General features: G+C 49.6%; 2 protein-coding genes across 4 annotated transcripts in view; one reads left to right on the top strand and one right to left on the bottom strand.

The window, feature by feature from the left end:
• The window catches only part of Acot11 (acyl-CoA thioesterase 11), a 64,130-nt gene extending 49,335 nt beyond the window's left edge, over positions 1-14,795 (top strand). For all 3 annotated transcript variants that reach the window (XM_029563473.1, XM_008832992.3, XM_029563474.1), the window contains 8 exons: positions 940-1,084; positions 2,296-2,351; positions 3,616-3,682; positions 3,991-4,074; positions 5,935-6,068; positions 8,793-8,924; positions 9,527-9,653; positions 10,706-14,795. In XM_029563473.1, the coding sequence (XP_029419333.1) occupies positions 940-1,084; positions 2,296-2,351; positions 3,616-3,682; positions 3,991-4,074; positions 5,935-6,068; positions 8,793-8,924; positions 9,527-9,653; positions 10,706-10,861 (901 nt within the window). In that variant the 3' untranslated portion in view covers positions 10,862-14,795. The remainder of the gene's footprint in view (positions 1-939; positions 1,085-2,295; positions 2,352-3,615; positions 3,683-3,990; positions 4,075-5,934; positions 6,069-8,792; positions 8,925-9,526; positions 9,654-10,705) is intronic.
• Positions 10,950-21,714, bottom strand: Fam151a (family with sequence similarity 151 member A). Its single transcript, XM_008832993.3, has 8 exons — positions 21,602-21,714; positions 19,874-20,025; positions 17,003-17,155; positions 15,907-16,066; positions 13,527-13,751; positions 12,970-13,109; positions 12,070-12,213; positions 10,950-11,654 (listed from the first exon to the last, which is right to left on the bottom strand). The coding sequence occupies exons 1-8, from the start codon at positions 21,712-21,714 to the stop codon at positions 10,981-10,983; spliced, it is 1,761 nt and encodes a 586-aa protein (XP_008831215.1). The 3' UTR covers positions 10,950-10,980.
• Positions 21,715-25,495: the final 3,781 nt, after the last annotated feature.

The raw sequence follows: 25,495 nt of genomic DNA, 5'->3' as shown, positions 1-25,495 counted from the left end.
GAGTGTGTTACTGAATATGTTAAATCTGTAGTGAAACACTTCTAATCAATTCTCAATAAAGTTTTTGTAAAAATTAAAAATAAATAAATAAATAAAAGAATTGAATAAACATACAAAAAAACTAAAAAAGAAAGTACCCTTTATATGCTCTTTAACCTAAAAATATTCTATTATTTTCATTTTATGTGTATGAGTGTTATGCCTGCATGTAAGTAAGTGCACTCATGTTGTAAATGCCCACGGAGGATAGAAGAGGTCGTCGGCTCCCCTGGAACTGGAGTTATGGACGGTCGCTAGCTGCCATGTGGGTGCTGGGATTCGAAGCCCGGTCTTCTGCAAGAACAGTCAGTGTTCTCAACCGCTGAGCCATCTCTCCAGCCCCACATAAAAATTTTTTAAAATTACATTTGTGTGTGTGTGTGTGTGTGTGTGTGTGTGTGTGTCTGTGTATGTGTGTACTTGTGGGTACACATATGTGGAAGTCAGAGGACAACTTAAGGGAGTCAGTCCTCTACTACCAATGTGGGTCCTGGGGATTAAACTCAGAATGTCAGGCTTGGTGGCAAATGCTTTTACCTGCTGAGCCATTTTGCTGGCTCTCCAATGATTTTTTTGCTGTCTCTGCTTTCTTGCTTGTTGTTAACTTCCCCAACTGTTAGCTTAAAGCCTAGACTGGACAGGTTTATTTATTTCTGTGTCCCACAGACTGGGAACATACTAGGTGTTCTGTAAACACTAATGAAGATGTATAATGTAATATATAGATTTGGGCCAGTGGGATTTGGGTCCAGTGCTGGAAGAACTGCAGGAGAATGTGCACAAACTGTGTGTGAACCTGCTTATGTGTTGTGGGTATCATGTGTGAGAGTGTGTGACAAGTAGGGGTAAGGCACTGGAAAGCCTGTCCAATATGACTGTCTTCCCCCTCTCTTCCTTCAGCATGGAGGTGGGTGTGTGTGTGGAGGCCTATCGCCAGGAGGCTGAGACCCAGAGACGGCACATCAATAGCGCCTTCATGACCTTTGTGGTCCTGGATGAAGATGACCAGCCTCAGAAGTTGCCATGGATTTGTCCCCAGCCTGGGGTAAGTAGGGCCTTCCCTAACTTCAGTTCTTACCCATACTACCCTGTGACAGGCCCAGCCTGACTTGATCAGCTCTTACTGTCCTGGTTGTGACCCTGGGGTGCTGTGAAGCCTGCCAGAACTAGAATATACAATGGGATCTGACTGATGTTGGGGGTTTGTGGGTGTGCACAGCCTGCAGGACTGCAGAGAACCCTGACTTGGGGGCCAGAGGGTTGTGGGGGTTCCACCTCTCCCACATTCTAATGGATTCTTGTGAGTTTCAGTCCTTATCTGTGTGGCAGGTGTATCTGCAGCCTCTGCCTGCCAGGCTGTGGGTACTGACTTCCCACAAAGTCCTGGGGGCACTCAAGAAGTGATGGTCAGGTTGATGGGGACAGGAGCGAGGTCACAAGGATAATTGGGCTCCAGGACCATCTGGGAAGATGCTGTGCTTGTGCTTGCTGGGGGCCAGACACTGCCTTTTATGCTTTTGACTGGAGGGCTGTAGAGGAGGTGGGAAAGAAGTGAGCTCCTAGGCTGGCCTTTTGAGTTCTGACCCTGGCTCCACCCCCTACTCCTATGAACTTGAGTGAATCACTCAATCTTCTGAGTCTCAGTTTCCTCCTGTGTAAGCTGGGGAGAGTGGGTTCTGGCTCAGGCGTCACAGCAGGAAGCAGGTTTGGAGGGTTTGGTTCCCAACTAGTGCCCAAGAAATGTGGCTCTGGGTACTACCATGAAACCCTTTAACGTTCCCTATTCTAAGCCAACAAGCGGCAGCAGATCACTAAGGGCTCTGTGGGGAACTGGACTTCAGGGGCTTTGGTACTTTCCCAATGCGGGTTTTTTTTTTTTAATTTAATTTTTTTATTTATTATTTTTATTTTATGTGTTTGAGTGTATTGCCTGCATGTAAGTGCACTTATGGCATGCAATGCCCTCAGAGGTCAGAAGAGAGCATCAGATTCCCAGAACTGGAGTTACTGATGGTTGTTAGCCACCATGTGGGTGTTAGGAATCAAACCTAGATCCTCTGTAAGAGCAGCCAGTGCTCTTAACCACAGAGCCATCTCCCCAGCCCCAGTCAGGGTGTTTGATTCCAGCTGCCCAGGTTTCAACCTAGGCTTTGTTCTGGGACTGCAGGGCCCTCCAGTCCCATGGAACAGGTATGGCAGAGCCACTGGCTACTTGGTCATTCCTTCTACATCAGACTGTTTCTGCTTCCTTCCTAGGAGGGTGAACGGCGATACAGAGAGGCTAGTGCTAGAAAGAAGATCCGCTTGGACAGGTGAATGGGGCTGGGTGGTAGGAAGGACAGTTCTTCAGGACTGGGCACTACTCTGCTGGCCCCAGGACACGCTAGCTTCTTCAGGGATTCTGGGCTGGGCACTGGGTTCCCCCATCAACCCTTTTTAAATTTTTCTTTCTTTTGTTTTGAGACAGGGTCTTATACTGTAGCACTATAGCCCAGGCTGGCTTGGAACTCACCAAGTAGTTCAGGCCGGCCTTGAACTCTTGGGAATCCCCCTGCCTTATCCTCTTGAGTGCTGGGATTACAAGTGTGAGACATCACACCCAACTCTGGGCTGACCCTTTTCATCCTGATCCCCTTTGCTTTAGCCCCATCACACAGCCATCTTATGGCCCTTTTATATACCAGGACACTAAGAATAGGGGGGTTAGATTGCTTGCCCTGGGGCACATATTTGGGTGAGATCCATTTGTTTCTGGCCTCATCTGGTGATTTTAAATCTTGGTTTTTTTTTTTTTTTTTTTGGTCTTTTTGAGACAGGGTCTCCCTGTAGCCCGAGCTGTCCTGGAACTCACTATGTAGACCAGGCTGGCCTTGAACTCACAGAGATCCGCCTGCCTCTGCCTCCCAAGTGCTGGCACTACAGGCATGCACCACCACGCCTGGCTAACTCTTGTTTTTATCCTATTGACTTTGAGGTCTGTTTGGCCTGTTTGATGAAAGGTTCAAATCCCAGCACTTGGGAGGCTGAAGTAGGAAGATTGTCATAAGTTCAAAGCTAGCCTGAGCTACAAAGACCTGTGCCAACCAAAACAAACTAGAAACAAAACCCAGAAAGGTTCAGAGCAGAGACCCAATGGTTGAATACATATAGCCTGGCATAGCTGGTTCCATTATGAAGTACCTCGTAAACTGTAGGGTACTGTAGAGGCGTCCAGGCTTACATGCTGTTGTTAAGAAAATTCTGCATTTTGGGGGGCATTTACCATAAGCCGAGCACTATGCTCTTTGGGAAGCCCCTCTGAGGCAGGGAGGATATAGATTCCATTCCACATATGGCCCTGAGATACAGTTAAAGGGGAGCCTTGGGCCCCACCCTTCTCCCTGGCTGGTCCCTTCTGAGCTGCCTAGGGTACTGGCTCATATCATGTGCTTTCATGAAAAAGATGATGTATTCTGAGTGCCAGGCAGAAGTCCCTGACCCCACTGGGCTTGGCACTGGCCTGGCATGCAGTAGCCAGAAGTGAAGTTTACCAAGAACAGTGGACTGAGGGACCCAGGTTGTCTTCTTCCCTCCTAGGAAGTACATCGTGTCCTGTAAGCAGGCAGAGGTGCCCCTTTCTGTTCCCTGGGACCCTAGCAACCAGGTAAGGCCCTCCATTCCAAGGCCCACAGTGCCCTTTCCCTCACCTCTGGCAAGAGTGAGCTTGGAGGGAGATCCAGGAGCTGTGGGAACCGTCTCCCTTATCTCATGATTGCTGCTCATACAGGGCTTGACCTGGTTTAGAGAGAAGGAGCAGAGGCCCTGGTGTGGCTGCCCAGGACTGTGTGTAGGGTCTGGGCCAGCCTGGGCCCCTTTTCCAATGCTCACTTCCTGTCCCCATACCAGCATGGCCTTACCCAGGGATTCCTGAGGTAGGGGAGGGTAGCCTGTGTGTCACTGTCCTCTTCCCAGGTGTACCTGAGCTACAACAATGTGTCCTCCCTGAAGACGCTTGTGGCCAAGGACAACTGGACGCTGTCCTCAGAGATCAGTCAGGTAGCTGACCCACCCTTTCCTTTCCTTTCCTTTCCTTTCCTTTCCTTTCCTTTCCTTTCCTTTCCTTTCCTTTCCTTTCCTTTCCTTTCCTTTCCTTTCCTTTCCTTTCCTTTCCTTTCCTTTCCTTTCCTTTCCTTTCCTTTCCTTTCCTTTCCTTTCCTTTCCTTTCCTTTCCTTTCCTTTCCTTTCCTTTCCTTTCCTTTCCTTTCCTTTCCTTTCCTTTCCTTTCCTTTCCTTTCCTTTCCTTTCCTTTCCTTTCCTTTCCTTTCCTTTCCTTTCCTTTCCTTTGCAAGTGGTCAAGGCTGGTTGGTGGCAAGCATCAAAGGGGGTATCCTCAAAGCAATTCAGGGACGTTATGAAGCCACCCAGTTCCAGAAACATTCTTTTTTTTTGTCTTTTTGAGGCAGGGTCTCCCTGTAGCCCCAGCTTTCCTGGAACTCACTATGTAGACCAAGCTGACTTTGAACAGGGATCCGCCTGCTGCTGCCTCCCACGTGCTGGGATTAAAGGTGGGAGCCACCATACCTGGCCCCCAGAAACATCCTTATCTTCAAGAGCCCTGATCCTTTCCTCCTGCCTGCTACTTTTTGCCTATTCTCCCTTGAGTCTGCTGCTCTGCACAACTTTCTTCTTTCTTTTTTAAAAATTGATTTATCTTACTGTTTTTTGTATGAGTGTTTTGCCTGCATATATGTAAACACACTCAGGTGTGCAATGCCTGTGGAGACCAGAAGGGGGAATTGATCCCCTGGAACTGGAGTTACAGATGGTTGTTAGTTGCCATGTGGGTGCTGGGAACCAAACTGGGGTCCTCTGCAAGAGCAGCCAGTGGTCTCGACCACTGAGCCATCTCTCTAGCCTATGCACAGCTCTCTTTTCTGCTCCGAATACAGTGTGTCACCACAGGGATGGGGCAGTGGGCAGTGTGGTCTCCACTCCACTTTTCACTCGTCACATTAGGGGTTGGGTGGACGCAGACTCTGCAGATCTGCTGCCTCGGTCACTGCTTCTTTAAATTTTGTTTATTTATTTATTTTTAAATATTTTATTTGTTATTTCTAAATTTTTTATATGTATGAGTGTATTGCCTGAATGTAGGTAAGTGCACCTGTGTTGTGCAATGCCTGCAGTCAAAAGAGAGCATAGGATTCCCTAGAACTGGAGCTACAGATGGTTGTTAGCTGCCATGTGGGTGCTGGGAATCGAACCCGAGTCCTCTGCAAGAGCAGCCAGTGCTCTTAACTGCTGAGCCATCTCTCCAGCCTCCTATTTATTTATTTATTGTTTGTTTGTTTGTTTTGTCTTTTTTAAAGACAGGGTCTCCTTGTAGTCCCAGCTAGCCTAGAACTCACTATGTAGGCCAGGCTGGCTTTGAACTCACAGAGATCCACATGCCTCCGCCTCCTGAGTGCTGGGATTAAAGGCATGCACCACCATGCCCAGCTCTACTTATTTATTTTTATTTCATATGTAATGAGTGTTTTGCCTGTATGCATGTAAGTGCACCATGTCATGCAATGCCTATGGAGGCCAGAAGAGAGTGTTCCCCTGGGACTGGAGTTCTAGATGGTTCTTGGCTGCCATCTGAGTGTTGGTACTGAACCCAGGTCCTCTGTAATAGCACCCAGTGCTCTTAACCACTGAGCCACCTCTCCTGCCCTGTCACTTCCTGCTCATCTGTGTTGAGTTCTCTCAGAGGTCCATATTCATGGAGTTGTGGCTGAGGCTCAGAGACATTCAATTACTTTCTCAGTCACTCAGCAGATCACTGGCAGCCCTGAACTTCCAGCAGGCCCACTCAATCACCAGTATAGTCTGGGAGCGTGGTACAAGAATGAGGCCACCCTCTGTGCCGCACAGGTCCGCCTGTACACCCTGGAGGAGGACAAGTTCCTGTCCTTCCACTTGGAGATGGTGGTGCATGTGGATGCAGCCCAGGCCTTCCTGCTGCTCTCGGACCTGCGCCGGAGGCCAGAGTGGGACAAGCACTACAGGTGAGGGGCCAGCACTAAGAGGGAGGTGGGGGGCACTGCCTGCTGCTGCTGAGCTTTGCCCCATGGCCTTCGGCAGAGTGGGTGTGAGCTGTAGTTATGTGTCAGGTGGAGGTCAAGGTCATGGGCATTTTGAGAATCCAGGGAAGGGACTGAGCCTGGAATTGGAAATGAAGGCCTGAGTTTAAGCCTTATCTCTGTTTCAAATAGCTATGTGACATTGATCAAGTCATTTTCAGGGCTTCAGCTTCTCCTTCTTAAAATGGGTACTTGTGGGGTAGGTCATGGATTTGAACTCAGGACAAATGGGTGCTATTTCAAGCTACTTGCTATGGAGTTCTACTCCAAGGGGGTTCAGGAATGCTGGGGGTGGGGTTGGAAGGCTGAAGGGTAACTGGGGTTCTCCTAGGTTCAAACCAAATGGCCAATTTATAGAATTTACTAAGTTGGCTGAGTGTTCTAAGTCTGTATACAAATGTTATAGTGAATTTAGTGAATGACTATGAATATATTATTCCTTTTGACTACTGTGTTCCTCAAATGTACTGATTCTTGATCTAAATATTTTCTTTAAGAGGATAAATATGCCAGATGTGGTGGAGCACACCTTTAATCCCAGCACTGAGGAGGCAGAGGCAGGCAGATCTCTCTAAGATTGAGGCCAGCCTGGTCTGCAGAGTGAGTTTCAGGCCAGTTGTGGCTATAGGGAGACTCTGTCTCAAAACAAAAATTAAACCAAACCAAACAAAAAACAACAAAAAAAATGCTGTGCCTGGGTGGCAGAGTCATGATGCAGTGGAAGTATACTGCATGGGCCCATAAAAAGCTGTGCCTGGTGACCTGGCCTTTTGGTGGTGTATTTTAGAAGTCAGAGAGGTGAGTGATGGCACGTGGGAACCAGTAGAAGGGTGCTAGTAGCTAGTAGAAGTGGGCTGGTGTGGGCCAGATCAGTCTTCATTGAGAGCTCAAGTGGCCTGAGGGAAAAGAGCTCCCAGCCTGTATTCTCAGCCTGGCATAGCCAGCCTGCTCCTGAGGTAGCTGTAGAGTGCAGCAGAGGGGAGAAGGGCAGGGTGTGGACTTGGTCCTGTGTCCTTGTGTGAATGTCCTGTGTGCCTTCATTTGTCAGTGCCAGTCTGTGAGTGTACATCTGGGCATATATGTGCTGGGCTTAGGTTATGGCTCTGCTGCCAGCCAGGCTGAACATCCCAGCCCTGTTTCCTTATGAGCGCTGTGGTCCCAGGATGGGTTATTCCACCTCAGCTCTATTTGGTTTACATCTCCTGGGTCACAATTCATCTCTTAGGGAACCCAAGGTAGGAACTCAAGGCAGAAACCTGGAGGAGGAGCTGAAGCACAGGACATGGGGACATGGAGAAGCACTGATTTCTGGCTTGGTCCCCTGGCCCATGCTCAACCTGTTTTCTTATACAATACAGAACAACCTGCCCAAGGGTGGCACCACCCACAGTGGGCTGGGCCCTCCCATATCACTCAAAAACCAAGAAAATAACCTGATGACATGGCCATAGGCCAGTCCAATGGACGCAACTCCCCAACTGAGGTGCCCTCTACGCAGGTGTATCAAGTTGACAACTAAAACTAGCACAGATACTAAAAGTACCTACAGCCCAGGCTGCTGTGGAGACTGAATGAGATCATAGGTGTACAGCACTTAGTACAGTGCCTGGTGCACACTGGGCATCACTAGACAGTACATACAACTGCCAAATCCTCACACAGCTACCTGGGATGTGTGCCTGTAGACAGATCTGTATGCTCTCTGTGTGTGTGCCTGTGTGTGTGCGTGCCTGTGTGTGTGCGTATGTCTGTATGTACTTTTTGTATTCCTGTGACTGTGTGTCAATTTCTTTTCCTGTTGCTGTGATAAAATACTATGACAAAATCAATTTACGGGAGAAAAGGTTTATTCTGGCTCACAGTTCAAGGGTATAGTCCATCATGGAGGGGGAATCGAAGCATCAAGAGCTTGAAGTAGTTGTTCATATCACATCCACAATAATGGGACAGAGAACCACGAATGCATGCTAGTGCTCAGCTTGCTTTCTCCATATTTTTGGTCTTTTGAGACAGGGCCTCCTTGTAGCCCCAGCTGGCCTGGAACTCACTATGTAGACCAGGCTGGCCTTGAACTCACAGAGATCTGCCTGCCTCTGCTTCTGACTGCTGGGATTACAGGCGTGCGCCACTACGCCTGACTGCTTTCTCCATTTTATACAGTCCAGGATTTCTGCCCAGGAAATGGTGCAGCCCACAGTTAAGATGGGTCTTCCCACATCAATTAATGTAATCGAGATAATCTCCTACTGGCATGCCTAGAGGCCCATCTCCCAGGTCATTCTAGATTGTCAAGCTGACAGTGAACGCAGTCATCACAGCATGTATGTTCTTGAATACGTATCTCTGTGTTGATGTGTTTGTGTGTGTCTATGTATGCCTGTGTACGCCTCCATGTAGGTATATGTGCATGTACCTGTGTGTATGCCCTGGTGTGCAGGACTACATGTTTGGTGTGTATGTGCACGTGTGCACATGCACATTCCTCCTGGGGTGCCTCCTGCACTACCTCTGACTCTGCTGAGCTGTTGTAAGGGTAAGGCATCTATCCCAGGGCTGCTAAGAAAGCTGCAACCTGTAGGGAACTGGAAGAGTTGCTTTCCCATAGGGGGCTCCTGTGGCGCCCAGATTTTGACTCCAGCCTACCCACAGGAGTGTGGAGCTAGTGCAGCAGGTGGATGAGGATGACACCATCTACCATGTCATCAGCCCTTCCCTGAGTGGTAATAGTAAGCCCCAGGACTTTGTGATCTTAGCTTCACGGCGGAAACCTTGTGACAATGGGTGAGTGCCTGCCTTTTGAGGAGTGCAGTAGGGTGGCCAGGTGGGGAGGCTTCATCTTCTGAGGGACGGGCATCAGCCTGGAGTTAGAGCTCTGTTGCCTACTGGTGGTGGGACCTAGACCCTCCCCCAGAGAGCTCTAGGCTGTGGGGAGGGATGGGGGTGTTTACTGTGGTGGCAAAGGCATACACTATGTTCAAAAACAAAGCTGTATGTTGCCCAAGTGGCCAAGGCTGCCTCCCCCAAGACTGTAGACAGGAAACTTCTCACACGGTCACCCCTTGGACTTTGCCTTCTTGAAACTTGTGACTGGTACCTGCAGCTCTGACCTGGGTAGGGGTAGCCAGGCTAGACTGCATCTCATCTGCTGAGGACAGAGACTAGAAAAAAGAAAATCTTAAGGCACATGGCTACCCCGTACACATCCACAGTGAACAAGCTTTTCTAGAAAGTCCACAAAAGGGTGCCCGAGTCTACAGTTGCCTCCTCTCTTGCTGGCCCTGAGCCAATAATCAGGCTCTGAGGAGTATATGCCTGGGGACAGAGCAGGGCCCCTACCTCTTCCTGTAGCTGATCTCTGACTCCTCACTCTTACTCCCCTCCAGGGACCCCTATGTCATTGCGCTGAGGTCAGTCACACTGCCTACACACTGTGAGACACCAGAGTATCAACGTGGGGAGACTCTCTGCTCAGGCTTCTGTCTGTGGAGCGAGGGGGACCAGTTGACCAAGGTGAGGTCTGGTAGCCCCTCTCCCCTCCACCCATTGGTGAATTGAGCTCTTTGCTGTCCAGACATGACCTTTCCAAACCTCCCCACTTTTCCAGCCTGGGGAAGCCAGAACATCAGAGGCTGAAAAGAAGGCTTCATTGAGATTTAGTCAGTGCAGTTAGTCAGTAGCTGCTGCCGGGGCTTGGAAAAAGCTCTGGACATGTACTGCAAAAGGCCTGGCTCTGATGTAAAATTGTCTCATTATTTATTTACTGTATTCTGTCTTGTCTGGAAAGGCTTTATGTAGCTCTGAGGGCCCATAAAGCTTAGCAGAACAGTCAGTATTAATTGGAAAGGTAGGGAGGTGGGGGTGGAAATGCAGCTCCCCTGGTTTGTAGTTTCCATGAGGCCATGCAGCCCCAGGCTGGCTCTGGGCCTCGCCCAGGTGGAGACTCAGCCAGTGTTGCCAAGGACCTTTGCAGGGCCAGCCTGGAGCTTATATCTACCACGTTTTTGTGACCCCAGCACTTTGATAGCTTTGGTGGTAGGTTTTGGAGACTTGATTCCTGTCCTCTAGGGCCACCTGTCAGGGAGGTGCACAATGACTGTATGGTGTGTGGTGACAGGGCAGTGAGATTGAAACACCCTGAGGGTCCATGAGACCTGCCAAATGAGGCCATGCTTGCTAATTTGGTTTCTGATTTTTTTCCATTTATTTTATGTACATGAGTGTTTTGCCTGCATGTATATAGTGCACCATGTGCATGTAATGCCTGCAGAGTCCAGAAGAAGGTCTCAAATCATCTGGAAATGGAATTATGGACAGTTGTTAGCTGTCATGTAGGTGTTGGGACTGAACCCCAGTCCTTTGCAAGAGCAGCCAGTGCTCTTAACTGCTGAGCCATCTCTCCAGTCCCTAATCTGGTTTTGTAACTGACCTCCAAGACCCAGGGTTGTACCTGCTGCCTTCTCAGAAGGCAGGAAAGGCTGACTCCCCACCACCTGCCTCCTGCCCAGAGATCCCTATTCCTCTTCCCTACTCTGCCTCTCTGAGCTTGGCTTTTTGCCCTGCAGGTTTCCTACTACAACCAGGCCACCCCTGGCCTTCTCAACTATGTGACCACCAATGTGGCCGGCCTGTCCTCTGAGTTCTACAATACCTTCAAGGCCTGTGAGCATTTCCTCTTGGACAACCGGAACGACCTGGCTCCCGGCTTGCAGACCCTCTAGGTGGTGCCCCATACTGCCCCAGGACTCATGCACACTTCGTGGATCAAAGCAGAAACGTTTATTCACCCTGACTGCCCAGGGAAGCCTCCCATGTCACATGGTGCAGTCCCACTGGGTGGTCACTTCTTGCTCACATCTCCTAGCAAGTCTTCCCGGTACCCTTTGGGTAGCCTGTAGTAGACTCGGGTCCTGTCCACGGTCCTGGCCATCCACAGCCCAGCCCACACATCTGCATAGCTGCTCCCTGCAAGGCTGTACTGCACTGTGACAGTGGCCCGTGGGGAGGCTGCCAGCAGCCTGGTCATGGTTTCCACCGTACTCTGGCCCAGTGGCCCAGCCTGCAGCTGGAAGGACACAGATTGCCAGAGTCCCTGACACAGCTCCAGCATATCTGTAAGCAGCTGCTCCTGGTAGCCACTGCTCAACACCTCTTCAGGCCAGCCTGGTGCCACGGTCACATGGGGGAAAATCTCAGCCACAGCTGTAAGCAGCTCTCTGCCAGCCACGTAGCCAGGGGCCACAAAACTGCCATGTGAGATTGTGGCCCCCACCCACACAGGCCAGGGCAGATGTCCAAGGTTGGAGAGGTATGCTAGCATAGCTAGGGATGGCCGGAGGGCCATGGGTTCTGCTATGTTCACATAAATGCCCCAGTGCCCATGGCGTGTGGCCAGCTGCAGCAGGCATGACTCCAGTGTCAGAGCAGGGCTATCTAGGGCACGCACAATGGGCACAGGGTCCCCAGCGGCATTTCCCTGGAGGCCAATGTCCAGCAAGATCATGCCTTCTGTGTCTGAAAGAGGCAACAGTGTTTGTCATCATGGGATGTCAGTGTCTCTTGTTAAAGGGGTGGTAGAGGTGATGGGAACAGACAAGGAGGAGGTGCCTGCGCACTCTAGAATCTGCCAACTCCATGACAGGCTCCAGGTGCTGTGGCTGGTGACTATCAGACAGACATGGCAAATTACTGGCTTGGTTCTTGGCCTTTGTGACTCAGAGCTGTGCTACTGCCCACTCCTCTAGTCACAATGTGACCAAGGACTCAGTGCTGCTGGCCTAAGGCCAGGAGGCCCCTGCTCTTGACATTCTCTCCCTACTTTGTAATCAGTGTGTAGCTTATCATATTGCCATGGTACTAGAGACCCAGGGTACACACCCAAGCAAGGACAGACCCACAGGTTAGCCAGGAGGTCTTCAGACAGACTCACCAGGGATGGTAATGGCCACTGTCGTCCCACTGTCTTGCACTTCTGGTACCAGCCACTTGACCTCTAGACCGTCACTCCCGGGCTGCTGGAGGAGGGGGATCAGGCTGCCACCTGTGTAGTACGTTCGCTTCCGGGTTGCATTCACTGTGGGACCCCAGATCACCAAGGCGAAGGGATCACTATCCATGAATCACCTTGTATATGTCCTGGCTCTTCCCCATCCTAAGCTTTGTAGTAACCCACAGGATTGCTGTTGCTTCCCCCTTTTATACATTAGAGGTCATCAGTTCGAAGTCCTGTGGCCAGTAAGCAGAGTTACTGGACCAGGAACCAAATGGAGCTAGAGCTGGTGGGTCCCAAAGCTGGTCAATCCCCTCCCTCCTTTAGGTGATTTCTTTAGCAGGAGTGTGAAGTCTAATATGACTCCTTGGGACAGCTTAACTGCAGGTGCTTCTTCTTGGCTCAGTCAGGGTCAAGAGAATGAGGGGTTTGCAGAGTGGCATCTGGATCATGAATTAGTGAGCACACAGAAGGACTTTCCCCTGAAGCACCAGTGTCACCTGAAGATGAGCTGTGCTATGCTGGCAAGTGTGTGCAGTTTGGAGTTGGCTGGGATCCTACCTGAGCTGTGTCTCGTATAAGCTGCATGCCTATAAATTCCCTCTAGTTCTGAGCTTCCATTTCCCTCTGTAAAAATCCTGTTTTGTAGCTAAGTGAGGCTTACATAGCATACTCTCCCAAGGGCTGGCAAGTGACAGGAGCTCAGGACAGCTCCTGTTTTCTATTCTACCCAGGATTTTTCCTTCTGAGGTCCCCAACCCCAGCTCTGCTCCAGTGCCCACCCAGGGCTGCCCAGCACAGAACCCAGCCCACACCTCCCCTTCCAGGTTCCCTCCCTACAGGCCAGCTGCTTGAACTTCGACAAAACAGGCTCAAAGAGGTCATAGTAGATTTGGTGGGTGGCACTGTTGTCCCGGATGTAGAGGAGATCATCTACTGACACGGGGTCCGAGGTACCCTGCCACAGCGTCAGGCTGTACCTGGGACCAAACAGCTGACTCAGTGCCCACCAGGGCCCAGAGAGACCCTCAGCTCCACTCCTGTGCTCAGAACTGAATGCCAGATGAGCCCAGAGGTGGAATATCCGTCCTCCAGATTCCTACTAGGCTCGCCTCCCTAAGGACCATCCCTTCTGGGAGATGACTGAGATCGACCATTCAGGATAGGAGGATGTGCCCACTTGGAGTCTCTCTGAGTTACCCACCAATGGGAGCAGTGAGTAGCCCATTGCCAGGGGTATACAAGCCAAAAGTATGGCATTGCAGAAGGTTCTAGGCAACCAGTAGGTTCTTTAGGACCCCTTACACCATATTCATCTGGGATCTTCCCAAGTAGGCATCAGAGCCCAGGATAGACTCGGAGCCAGAGGAAGCTGACAGGAATCTTGGGGTCTTCACCTCTCAGATTGGCCCAGCAGCCAGCTGAAGTGGGGCCAAGCAGCCCGAGCCATTACAGCCCGCACAGGGAAGGTGACCCTCTGTGGCAGCGCTCTCACCAGCTCCTGCATTTTTTCCACCATGTCTTGGGTATATGTGGAATTTGGCAACTGAGGCACATAGAGAGTGGTGAAGCCTAGAGACAGGGTGACTTCTGGGTACTTCTCCTGGACCAATGCCAGGAACCTGCAGAGAATTGAGACACTGATCTTTACAGACCATACTGGTCCCTTCTTGTGGGTTCTCGCCACAGGTTAGGGAGCAGCTGGGCCTGTTGAATATGTGCTTAGAGGACAGCAATAGAACCCTGTCAAGCAACCGTGGCCTGCACATACCTCCAATACCTCCATCCTGAGTAGTCAGGGAGGTCTGGGTTGAGGTCCTGACTCTGACTCTGGTGATCATGTAGCCTCTGGTTCTCAAAGACAGTGATCCTCTGCTAGGGCAGGGCCTTTTTTTTCCCCCCATCTCTTTGAAGCAGGGTCTCCCTGTAGCCCCAGCTGTCCTGGAACTCACTATGTAGACCAGGCTGGCCTTGAACTCACGGAGATCCACCAGGCAGGCAGATCCTTTTAAGCAATACAATGTGGACAGAAGAGGCTGAATCAGAGTTCCAGGGTGTGCAGACCTGGGCTCTGCCAGCTAACTGTACATTTCCGAAGTTTTGGATTCTTAAAAAAATTTTTTATATGAATGCGCATGCCTGTGATCCCAGTATTTTCGAAGCGGAGGCAGGAAGATCAGGAGTTGAAAGTCATCCTCAGCTACGTAGTGAGGGCAAGGCCACGCCACCTTGGGCTGTATGAGATTGTTTCAAAACAAAATTATTTGAATTTTGTTCTGATGCAGATTTTAATAGGCAAATGATGTCACGCACTGCCAGCCCCCCAGATGAGTAAAATCAGTACCCTGAGAGTCCTACTTGTCTTAAGCCCTTGACTACATTTTCAAATGGCTCTTTTCAAATGCATGTCACTTTGAGAATCAGTAAATATTAGGTGGCCGGGCAGATGGAGGGAGAGGCACAGTAGAGCAAGAAGCTCTGTGGGAACCTTTGCTCTGCCACTCTGTAGACTGAGGCAGGCCATTTAACCTCTCTAAGATAGTTCCTGTACTCGCACGATGAAGATGACTGTAGCTACCTCATTCTTCTTAGAGTTCAGCTCTACACTGCAAGTCAAGTGCTCGAAACAGTGCCTGGGGCACACAATAAACTCTCAACAGAGCATATCTCAGTTGTAAATGTTCAACATGGGGAGAAACATATTCCTAGCCTGGTATGGCTGGGCTTTCAGAAGGGCCAGGAAGGGAGCCCATTCTTTTAGACTTTTTTGAGCAGTCCAAATTGTGTGCTTGTTGCTGGGGAGACAGGATGTGGCTGAATGCTCCCAAAGAGTCCACAGGGGAGGGGCTGGTTGCTCTTGCAGAGGACCCAGGTTTGGTTCCCAGTACCCACATGGCAGCTAACGACTGTCTATAACTCTAGTTCCAGGGGGATCTGATCCCTTGTCTGGTTTCCACGGACGTGGCACACATGGGCACACTTCTGTACATGCAGGCAAAATACTCGTACACATTAAAAAAAAAGCTCACAGTACAGAAGGACAAGTCCACAGTGAGTCCAACACAGGGCTGATCTGGGAGGAAATGTGGGGCCTGAGGGGCCCAGAGGAAGTCCTGCAGGAGCCTGGGATGTTAGAGATGGTTCTTGAGGTGACAGTGATTGGGGAAAGGATCATCAGCAGAAAAAAAAAAAAAAAAAAAGGAGATGGAGATGGGATTAGGAGTTCAAGGCTAGCTTGAACTACATGCCAAGTTCAAGGCTAGCTAGGGCTACATACAACTGTCTCAACCCTTCCCCACATGTCAAAAAAACAACTGCCAGATACAGAGTCCCACAACTGTAATGCCGGTAACTCAGGAGGCAGAGGAAAGAGGACTATTAAGTTTGAGAACAACCTGGTCTATATAATGAGTTCCAGGCCAGCCAGGACTACATAGGGAGGCTCTGTCTCAAAAGCACAGTAGTCAGACATCCAAGACACGGAATAGTGCATACAAATGCTCAGGGATGTGCCAGCAAGATGGCTCAGCAGGTGAAGGCCAAGACTGATGACCTGAGTTCAGTCCCCAGAACCCACTCCCTCAAGTTGTCCTCTGACCTCCACATCTGCACTATGGCATGCACATAAATACACACAGAATAAATAAATATAAAGGTTGAGAGGTGAGATCTCATGGTGGGACCTGCAATTGCAACAAAGCTCCCCAAAGGCCCCCTTCCATGCTTGGTGCTTACAGGAGAGGCCTGGACTCAGCTGGGTAGAGGGCAAACACTCACTGTGTAGCATTAATCTCAACTGAGATGGGCACGTTGGGGCCCTTCACAATATCAGCATTGACCCATACAGGCCTCTGGATCCTGCCGGAGTCTGTCAGCTGCCGCAGGAGGTCCAGGGAGGGGCCCACAGCCTTGAGGCTCTTGAAGTCCAGTTTGATGCCTGTGGGAAAGGAGTAAGGGCTGGGGACCTGGAAGCTGACTTGCTGGGTAGGAAGAGCTGGTAGGGGTGGGGGCAGGGGTTAGGAGAGAGTAGGAAGATGGAGGCCAAGTGATGGTGGGGTGTGAGGACAGTTTTCAGACAGGGAGCCAACCCAAAGAAGGGCTTGCCTCTCCATCCCAGGTGGGTAGAAACAGAGGCTACTTAAGGGCCTGGGCTGGTGCAGGGAGACTCAAACATTTGATGAAAAGGGCTTCAGTTTCTGGACAGGACAGACTTGGGCTCTGAATCACCACAGCCTGTGAGGGGTCCATTCCAGGAAGGGGTATATGAGTAGAGGGATCAACCAAGTAAAGAAAGGACCTGGTGTGAAAGAAAGCCCATCTTAACCATAAGTGACAAGTAGACATGGTTTCAAAGTTACAGAAGTTGAAAGTCAAATCATAACAATGGGGAGCCATGGAAGGTTAAAAGCAGAGGTGTGACTTTTTGGAAATGATCACTCAAGTATGTGACAGTCAAGGCTCATCGAAGAAGATGGTCCAGGGGAGATGTGGCTGAGATTGGGGCTATAGCTGGCAGGTGCAGCATCAGAGTGTATGAGGAGGATGAGGTAAAAGGAAGGGTTACAGTGAGGCCTAGATCCTGACTGGAAAGGAGACATGGAGGAGAGAGGTTTTGGCTTCAAACACATTCTATCCAGTTCTGTGAACCCAGAAGGGACACCCGTGATCCTGTCTCCACCTGATCTATGGGTTCTGGGGAGAACTGGGTTGAACTTGCCCTCCCCACTTCACTGAGCCTCCCCTGAGTCTGAGCGATGGAACTCTGGACAGTGAGGAGCTCTAGGTGGGCCCTGGCTTCACCTCACCCTAGAGGGATTCCTACCCAAGGACAGAGGGCTGGGGGGCTGGGAGGGCTGGGAGAGGGGGGCCTTACCCTTTTGGGAAGAGGCCAGCACAGCCTCCAGCCACTGTTCCAGGGTGTTGTCGCTATAGATGGCTGGAGGGTGGGCCATAATGGGCACCCGCGTCTCGTTGGCTGTGGCGAACCCTTCTACATTGACATCTGCCTCCAAGACCATGACATCACCTATTTTTAGGAGGCAGAACTCAATGAGTGCTTTTAAAAAAATGTATTAATTTGTGTGTGTGTGTGTGTGTGTGTGTGAAGACAATTTTCAGGTTCTAGGACTGCAGGAGTATGCTAGCATGTCTGGTATTTTGTTTCTGCTTTTGAAACAATCTTTTTTAAAAAGTATTTTATTTATTATTTTTATGTATATGAGTATATTGCCTGCACATATGTAAGTGCACTCCTGTCATGCGATGCCCACGGAGGTCAGAAGAGGGTGTTGGATCCTCTGGAACTGGAGTTAGGATGGTTGTCAGTTGCCATCTGGGTGCGGGGAATTGAACCTGGGTCCAATGGCTAAGCCATTACTCCAGCCCCCTGAGACAGTCTTGCTATTTAGCCCAGGATGGCCTGGAACTTTTATCTTTCTACTTCAGTCTCCCAGGTCTGGGAGTGTGCCACTACCATGGAATTCCTTGGAGGTACCATGGAATTTTACCTCAGCTCGTTCCATCCTTGTGCTCTATGCTGTGCTTTGAGGTTGGTGCTGTTGACCTCATTGTTGACAAGCTCCTGGGCCCCAGAACACAATCAGGAATCTTAGAGCCCTTTTCAGCTGGGATGGGTCATGGATGCTATGAAATGGCTTTTATTTGTATGACTTGAACACAAAGATCCTTCTTTTGGCTACTCGGGAATGCAGTGGGATGATCCCCTAGGGCTTGGGACACAGAGAATCTAGTCTCCTATCAGATAAGGAGGTGGCTCAAGCCAGGTGTGATGGCACACACCTGTAATCCCAGCACTTAGAAGCTGGAGGCATGAAGATTGAGAGTTCAAGCCTAGCCCAAGATACATAGGGGGACCCTGTCTCAACAAAACCAAGGGCTGGGGATGAAACACATTGTAGAAAGTTTACTAACATGCATACGCCCTGAAACCAACACCCAGCATTGCCAAAATAAAATAATTTCAGGCCAGGCATGGTGGCATGTCTACCATCCCAGGAAGGGTCCTGCCATTGATGGGATAGGATGAAGATGGAGAGTGTGCTCTGGACCTGAGTGGCCTCCCTGTGATGGCCACCTGGATTGGATATCCATGCTGAGAGAAGGGGCCAGAATGCAGGTCTGGAGGCAGACACAACAGTTCAGATTTATCTTGGCATTTACCAGTAGTGATTCCAGCTGGGCATGGCAGTGCACGCCTGTAGCCTCAGCACTCAGGAGGTAGAGGCAAGAGATTAAGACTTCAAGGTCATCATTGACCCCATAGCAAGTTCCAGGTCAGCCTGAGCTACAAGAGATCCTGCTGGGGGAGGGTGTGTTAAAGGGTTAGGGTTAGGGTTGGGGGCGTTGCTAGCAGTGATTCCAGGCAAGTGACTTCCTAGTCTGCAGGTCAGTCTCCCCCTCAATAAAACATGGCTTGGTAGTGTGATTACATCATTTGTCACCCAAACTGGGGCATGATTGATTGTAAAACAGGTTATTGTTAGTAATTATACCGAGACAGCAGAAATACACCAGATGGTCCTGGGTTATTGTAGGTAAGTGTAAATAATAATTAACACTTAATGAATGCCTAACCAGGGATATGTTATTATTTAATTCGCAAAGACAAGGAAAACAGGTGCAGAGAGGTCAGATAATCTGCTCTGGGTCACAAAGCTTACAGGTATGAGGGCTAGAGGCTGAGAACCAGCGGTATGGATTCAGGGTCAGCACACTTGGCCACCATGCTCTCCTGCCTGGATGGAGAGGGTATGGAGCACTTGGCGGCTGCATGGCCCCGGTCCTCTGGAGAACAGCCCCTTAAGGACCCAAGCTCCTGCTCACCTTCTTTTGCTAAAGGTGTTCGTCTTCATGTTCTTTGCTTCTGGGCACTGGGGCCCTTGGCTCTTTTTTTTAGCCAAGGTCCTGGCTTAATGGGACCCTGATGGCTCCTTATTGTGCTAGGCTGCCCTGGATGAAGCTAGGTGGATGAAGCCAGGTGGCAGGTACTTTTGGAGTTCCCTCAAGCCTCTAGCCTGGTTCCCTTGTCAGGACAGAGGGACATGAAGACTGTATCAGGGGACATAGCTGAATCGGCAGCAGATGGGCCTCTCCTGGCCTACCCTGGTCTCTTCCTACCTGCCTCCCCACCTCTGTGATGTCCTCCCCACCTGCCACCTAGATCTTCAGCCAAACTTTTCTGCTCAGCCCTCATGACAGGCCCATACGTTGGCCTCATTCCTCTCTGACAGTGGAACCTAGAATCAGCCGCTATGCTTCTCTGAGCCTCTGTTTTTCTTCCACGAATGATACCCATAAGCAGCTGAGGGCATGGCCCTCAGGAGAACTCCCCGTGGAGGGGAGTGTGTGCTTGTCACTGACAGGATAGCATGAGCATTTTGCTTGTGGGATTCCAAAGAGCTCCTCAGATATCCACAGCTTATTTCAGTACTGCCGGCTTTCAAGTTCACATCTCTAGCTTCCTTAGACCTGGAGGTCAAAGGCCTCCTTAGCAGGGACCATTAGCCCTGACAGGCTGAGGGAGAGTGACTGGAGTGAATAGAGTACAGTGGTGAGCCTAGAATTAACATCAGAGTTCACCAGCTTCTCAACCTGGGAGAGGGCCTTAGTCTCCAGTCCTGCTCCCTGTGGCAGGCATTTGGAAATAGCCACCACAGGGCCACTATGACCATGGTGTCAACCTCCCTCTGCCTCCCCTACCTCCAGGCAGGGCAGCTGGACTTACTGCTCAGAGCTGCCTCCATTTCCTTCTTGCTGTTAGCTGCATGATACCAGGTGACCAGCAGGCCATCTCGGTGACTGATGTGGCCTGTACTCATCATGTAGTCCAGCATGTCAGCATCAGGACGACAGACTACCTCCGGGTCACAGCCTGGAACCAGTGTTGAGAGGGCTGTCGGTGCTAGCTCTCACCCAGCCCAGGATGCTTAGCCACCATCCTCCCTCCCCTGGACTTCCCCCACGAATCCAGCATGAGACCAGCACACAGGCAGCAGGACCCAGAGCCCTTGGCACAGCAAGGCAGGGAGCCAGCCTGAACTGGTGGCACATGCCTTTAATCCCAGCAGTTGGGAGGCCAAGGCAGGAGCATTGCTAAGAGTTTCAGGCCAACCTAGACTACATTTTAAGTTCCCAGGTCAGCCTAGGCTATAGGGTGAAACTCTTCCTCAAACAAATAAAATGGTGGCTATAGATGTAACTCAGTTGGTAGAGTGCTTGTCTAGCATACAAGGCCCTAGGTTTAACACCCAGCACTACATAAACCAGGCATGTTGGGACACATCTGTAATCCCAGTACTAGGGAGATAGAGGCAGGAGGATTAGAAGTTCAAGGTCATTTTTGGTTACATAGTAAGTTAGAAGCTGGTCTGGGATAGGAGACCCTGTCTCAAAAACAAACAAAGGTCAGAGAGATAGCTCACCAGGCAAAAGATACTTTTTTTGCCTCTAAGCCTGACAACCTGAGTTTGATTTCTGGATCCCACATGGTGGAAGGAGAGAACTAACTCCCGAAAATTGTACTCTGACTTCCATGCATGTACGCACAAACATGTATACAAAATAAATGTAAAAAAATTAAAACCCAAACCCAATAGCAAGAAGATAGGGACTTGGATGGACTCCTGGGGCCACAGAGGCCCTGGTGCTGGCCTAGGTTCACCAGGGAAGGGGGAGCTCAAAGAGAAAGGGACATGTAGGAGGGACCTGGAGGCATGGGTATATATTTGACAGGAAAGGGAATAGATGACTCTGGATAGAAATAGAGTGAAGGTTTGGCCATGGGAAAGAGCGTGTTTGTGCAAAGGAATGGCCTTTGGCTGGGCCTCAAGGAAGAGCAAGAAATGGAACAGAGCAAGGTTTGAAGAGAGCTTGATCCCCAGTAGAGGGGCTGGGCATGTTCAGGGGAGTGAGCCAGTGAGCTGTGTTTAGAAAGAGCTTGCTGGCTGTGGAGAACAGTGGCTGGTAAGACCCTACTGGGGGCAGACTTGTATATGAGGGGAAAGCCCTGAAAGAGTCCAGGAGAGAGCTCTGAGGCCTCTGAGAGCAGGGATGGTGGGAGAAGAGGGGAGGGTGGGAAGCCAGGCTCAAGACAGTCATAGGTGTGAGGACTGGGAATAGGGAGCTTCCTGAGTGATTTAAGGGCCCTTCACCAAGGAGAGGATGCAGTGAGCAGCAGGTGTGTGTGGAGTGTGTGAAGTTAGCTCAGGGTGCTCAGAAAGTCTCCAAGAAGGAATGTCCCTCCAGAGACACAGGAGGAAGGTCTGGGCTGAAGGCTGAGATTTGGCGACCAGGGGAAAGTCAATGGTATTTTCTTCTGGGGATGAAGTCTTGGTAGGGCTGGGGTACCAAAGACCTGAATGGAGCTGGCTGTGTCAGCTGAGCTTGGTTGAGTGAGGGATGAGAGATGAAGGGGGAGTGCAAGAAGTGGGAGTTCCTACCTGACTGGGTGCCCCGATGCAGAGTGAGGCCCAGGACCATCGAGATGGTCAGTACCAGGGTCACACTGGCACTGCCAACAAGGATCCACTTGGTCTGGCTGTTTGAGTACCACTTCTTGCAGGTCATGATGACCCTCATTGAAGAGCATTCCCTTCCAGGCTCCTCACACCCACAGTCCCCCAGGCTCCCTGCAGCTGGGATCCGGTGGGAGACAGGAGCCCTCAGCAGCACCTAGTCCTCCCCAGGTCTGGCCACTCCTGCAACCTGGCCAGAGAGAGTTCAGAAGCCCTGCCCTCCTTCCCTGCCTTCAACCTCTTCCCCTCACCCATCCTGTGTCTTACTTAGCAGGCCAAGCAGAAAATCCTGCCACCCCCTAAATGACCTTTGAACACAGCATGAGGCAGTGGAGGGTGCTGGATGGATCCGACTGCTGGTGTAAGAGTCGGAGGGCAGGGATCTAGCTGAGCTGGTCTGTGCTTCTAGGGGTCTGGAGCAACCCACTGTCCTTCCCAGGCCTTGTTTTGCCTATGTAAAAGGGAGCAGCTGAACTGAGTGATCTATTTACTCCTTTGAGTTCTTTCTGCCCTGCTCCAAGGGCACCCCTAGGTCAGGCAAGGGTTGGTGAAAAGAACAGATTAGATCTGCCCTAGGGACATGAATTTCCTTCTATCTGAGATGGAGACTGATAGGCAGGGCTGGGGTGGGAACTGATAGTCCTGGCATGCTCCTGGGTTGGTGTAGGTCACCTCTGGGGCAGCAGTCCTCTCTGCCACAGGCTGGGGAATTTAGATGAGTCAGAGTCAGCGTGAGGAGCATGCAGAGGGACTATAGCTTAGAGGTTCCGAGACCCAGCGGGGCAATCACTGGCAGGTTAGCTGGTGAGTGAGGGGCACGGGACTTGCATTTTTATGCTTCATTAGTAATAATAACAACAAAATAGATTTATTGCTTTTCCAGGAAGTTTATTTCACTTACTTGTCACAACACCACTGCCAAATGGTTCCTATGTCCCCATGTTGCAAAAGCCGTTAAGGCTCCCAGGGATCACTACTTTGTCTCAAGTCATATTAGTGTCACATTCAAACATAGGACTGGCTACCTCCAGGCTGGTCTCTTCTTGTCCATCCTGATTAACAATGGGAAGGGTTATATTTAATGTCAACACTGGACAAATCTTGGTGGAAATGCCCAAAACTTAGTTTTGTTTTGACAAGATCTCACTATGTAGTCCTGACTGACCAGGACTCCCTATGTAGACCAGGCTAGCCTTGAATTTACAGAGATCCACCTGCTTCTACCTCCTGAGTGCTAGGATTAAAGTCAAGATGACTTGCTAGACAAAGGTACTCACTGCCAACCTAATGACCTAAGTTCCATCCCAGAGACCCACATGGAAGGAGAGAATGGAGAACAGATTCCTACAAATTGTTTTCTGCCCTCCATATAAACACCACACACACACACACACACACACACACACACGCACATACACACGTGTGTGTGTGCATGTGTGTGTAGACCAGAGGTTAGCCTCAGGTGTCTTTCCTCAGGTGTCATTCACTTTGTTATGATTTGTTCATTTGGTTTTTGAGATAGAGTTTCCCTATAGCCCCAGCTGACCTGGAACATGCTATGTAGACCAGGCTGGCCTCAATCTTACAGAGATCTGCCTGTTTCTGCCTTCCAAGTGCTGGGATTAAAGGTGAGCGCCACCATACCCAACTTATTATTATTTTGAAGATTTATTTTTATTATTTTTAGTTACATGGATCTGTGTGTTACTTGTTTGTGGGTATGTATGTGTGCATGAGTGCAGGTGCCCTTAAGAGGCCAGAGGCATTGAATCACTCTGAAACTAGAGTTACAGATGGTTGTGAGCCACCCTATGTGGGTGTTTTCTGCAAGAGCAATACATACTCTTAATTGCTAAATCATTTCTCTAGCCCTCACCTTAGTTTTGGGGACAGGGTCTCTCACTGGCTTGGGGCTCGCTGATCAGGTGAGGCTGTCTGGCCAACCAACCCCAGAGACCCTCCTCCTGTCTCCACTTCCCCAGCACTGGGATTACAAGCGGGTCCTTGTGCTTTAAAAAAAATATTATTTTTATTATTTTATGTGTACGAGTGTATTGCCTCCATGTATGTGAGTGCACCGGGGTCGTGCAATGCTACAGAGGTCAGAAGAGAGCTTCAGATTCCCCTGGAACTGGAGTTAAGGCAGTTAGTATTTTTTTTTTTTAATTATTTTTGCACCAGGTGTGGTGGCATATGCCTTTAATCCCAGCACTTGGGAGGCAGAGCCGGGCGGATCTCTGTGAGTTCAAGGCCAGCCTGGTCTACATAGTGAGTTCCAGGACAGCTGGGGCTACAGTCTCTAACTCAGGCTGGTCTAAAACTCCCTATAGAGAAAAGTCTGGCTTGAGCTTAGAGCAAACTTCCTTCTTCAGCTTCTCAACAGCTGAAACTAATTTAAAACTTAGTTCTTCCAGTATAGGAGGGCACTTCATGTTCAGAAGTGTGGCTCATTAGGTGACAGAGACAGGAGTCCGGTGCCAATCTCAGCCACATAGAAGCTTGAGACCATCCTAGAAAACATGAGACTGTCTCAAAAGTGGAGGTGACTGCAGGCAGTGGGTAGATACTGAAGATATATGTGATATCAGCTGGAATCCTGGTCCACTCATGATCATGTGATCATGATTTACCATAAGAAAATTATATATATATTTTGGGGGGGCCTTTAATTTAGTGATACAACACTTGCTTAGCACACATGAAGCCCTGGGATAAATCCCCAGGCTTGCAAAAAAACTTTAAAAAGTTTTTTTAAAAGCTAAGCCTGGCTGGGCATGGTGGCACATGCCTTTAGTTCCAGCACTAGAGAGGCAGAGACAGGCAGATCTCTGGTCTACATAGTGAGGTCAGCCTGGTTTACATAATGAGTTCCAGGTCAGCTGTGGTTACAGGGAGACCCTGTCTCAAAAAGACACACATACATAAAAGCTAAGCCTGGTAGTGCAGGCCTGTAATCTTAGCTACTAGGGAGGCTAAGTCAGGAGAATAACAAGTTCGTGGCCTACCTGGGCTACAGAGCGAGTTCAAGTCCAGCCTGGGCTACTTAGAACTTGTCTAAAAAAAAAAGTTAAGAAGGCTGGTGATATAGAGTACTTGCCTAGCATGCAGGTTCAATCTGGGTTCTGTCACCAGTACTATAAAAAATAGAAAAACACTCATATGTCACAATGAAAATATGAGTGACCATGGCTTGAGAACACAGGTTCAAGTTATCCCAAATGATGTGTTCCCCCACAGAAAAGGCACATGAATTTTTATAGTACCAGAAAACAAAATCATCACTGTATTTACAAAATGCAGGTGGGGCTGCAATAGGATAGGAAATCCCTGGATGTAGAGACTGCCTTCCTGCATTCTTAGTGTTAGCACTGGTGGAGCCTGGGCCAAGCTTAGAGACACGTTCCAAGAGTTTCATGGAACTCAAAGGATGTTAGGTCACAGGCAGAGTAAGTGGCTATTAAAAGGAGCAGAGCCAACCATGGTGGCACATGCCTGAAATCCCAACACTTAGAGGTGAAACAGAAAGACCTGGTGGCTACTCTTGTAGGAAGCCTGGGAAGAGAGGGAGGAATCAGAAAGGGTCTTTGGGAGGCTTGTCAGGAGGAACTGTTATGGGATGTTTGAGGGAAGTGTTTTAAATAATAAAGATTCTTTGCAGGTTTGATAAGTGCATATATATATATAAATTCATTGACAATCCTTTTTTTTTGACAGTCTTTTTAAGATAGTATTTGGGATGATAGAAATTGAGATTTGGGGATAATTCCTGTTTTTAATACTGTCAGGCTTACATTGATACTATAGGGTAATACAAAAAGTTATTCATGATACTG

Source organism: Nannospalax galili, unplaced genomic scaffold (genome assembly GCF_000622305.1).
Source record: "Nannospalax galili isolate Female #2095 unplaced genomic scaffold, S.galili_v1.0 scaffold356, whole genome shotgun sequence".
NCBI classification, from domain to species: domain Eukaryota; kingdom Metazoa; phylum Chordata; class Mammalia; order Rodentia; family Spalacidae; genus Nannospalax; species Nannospalax galili.
This window is presented reverse-complemented; position numbering and strand designations above follow the sequence as displayed.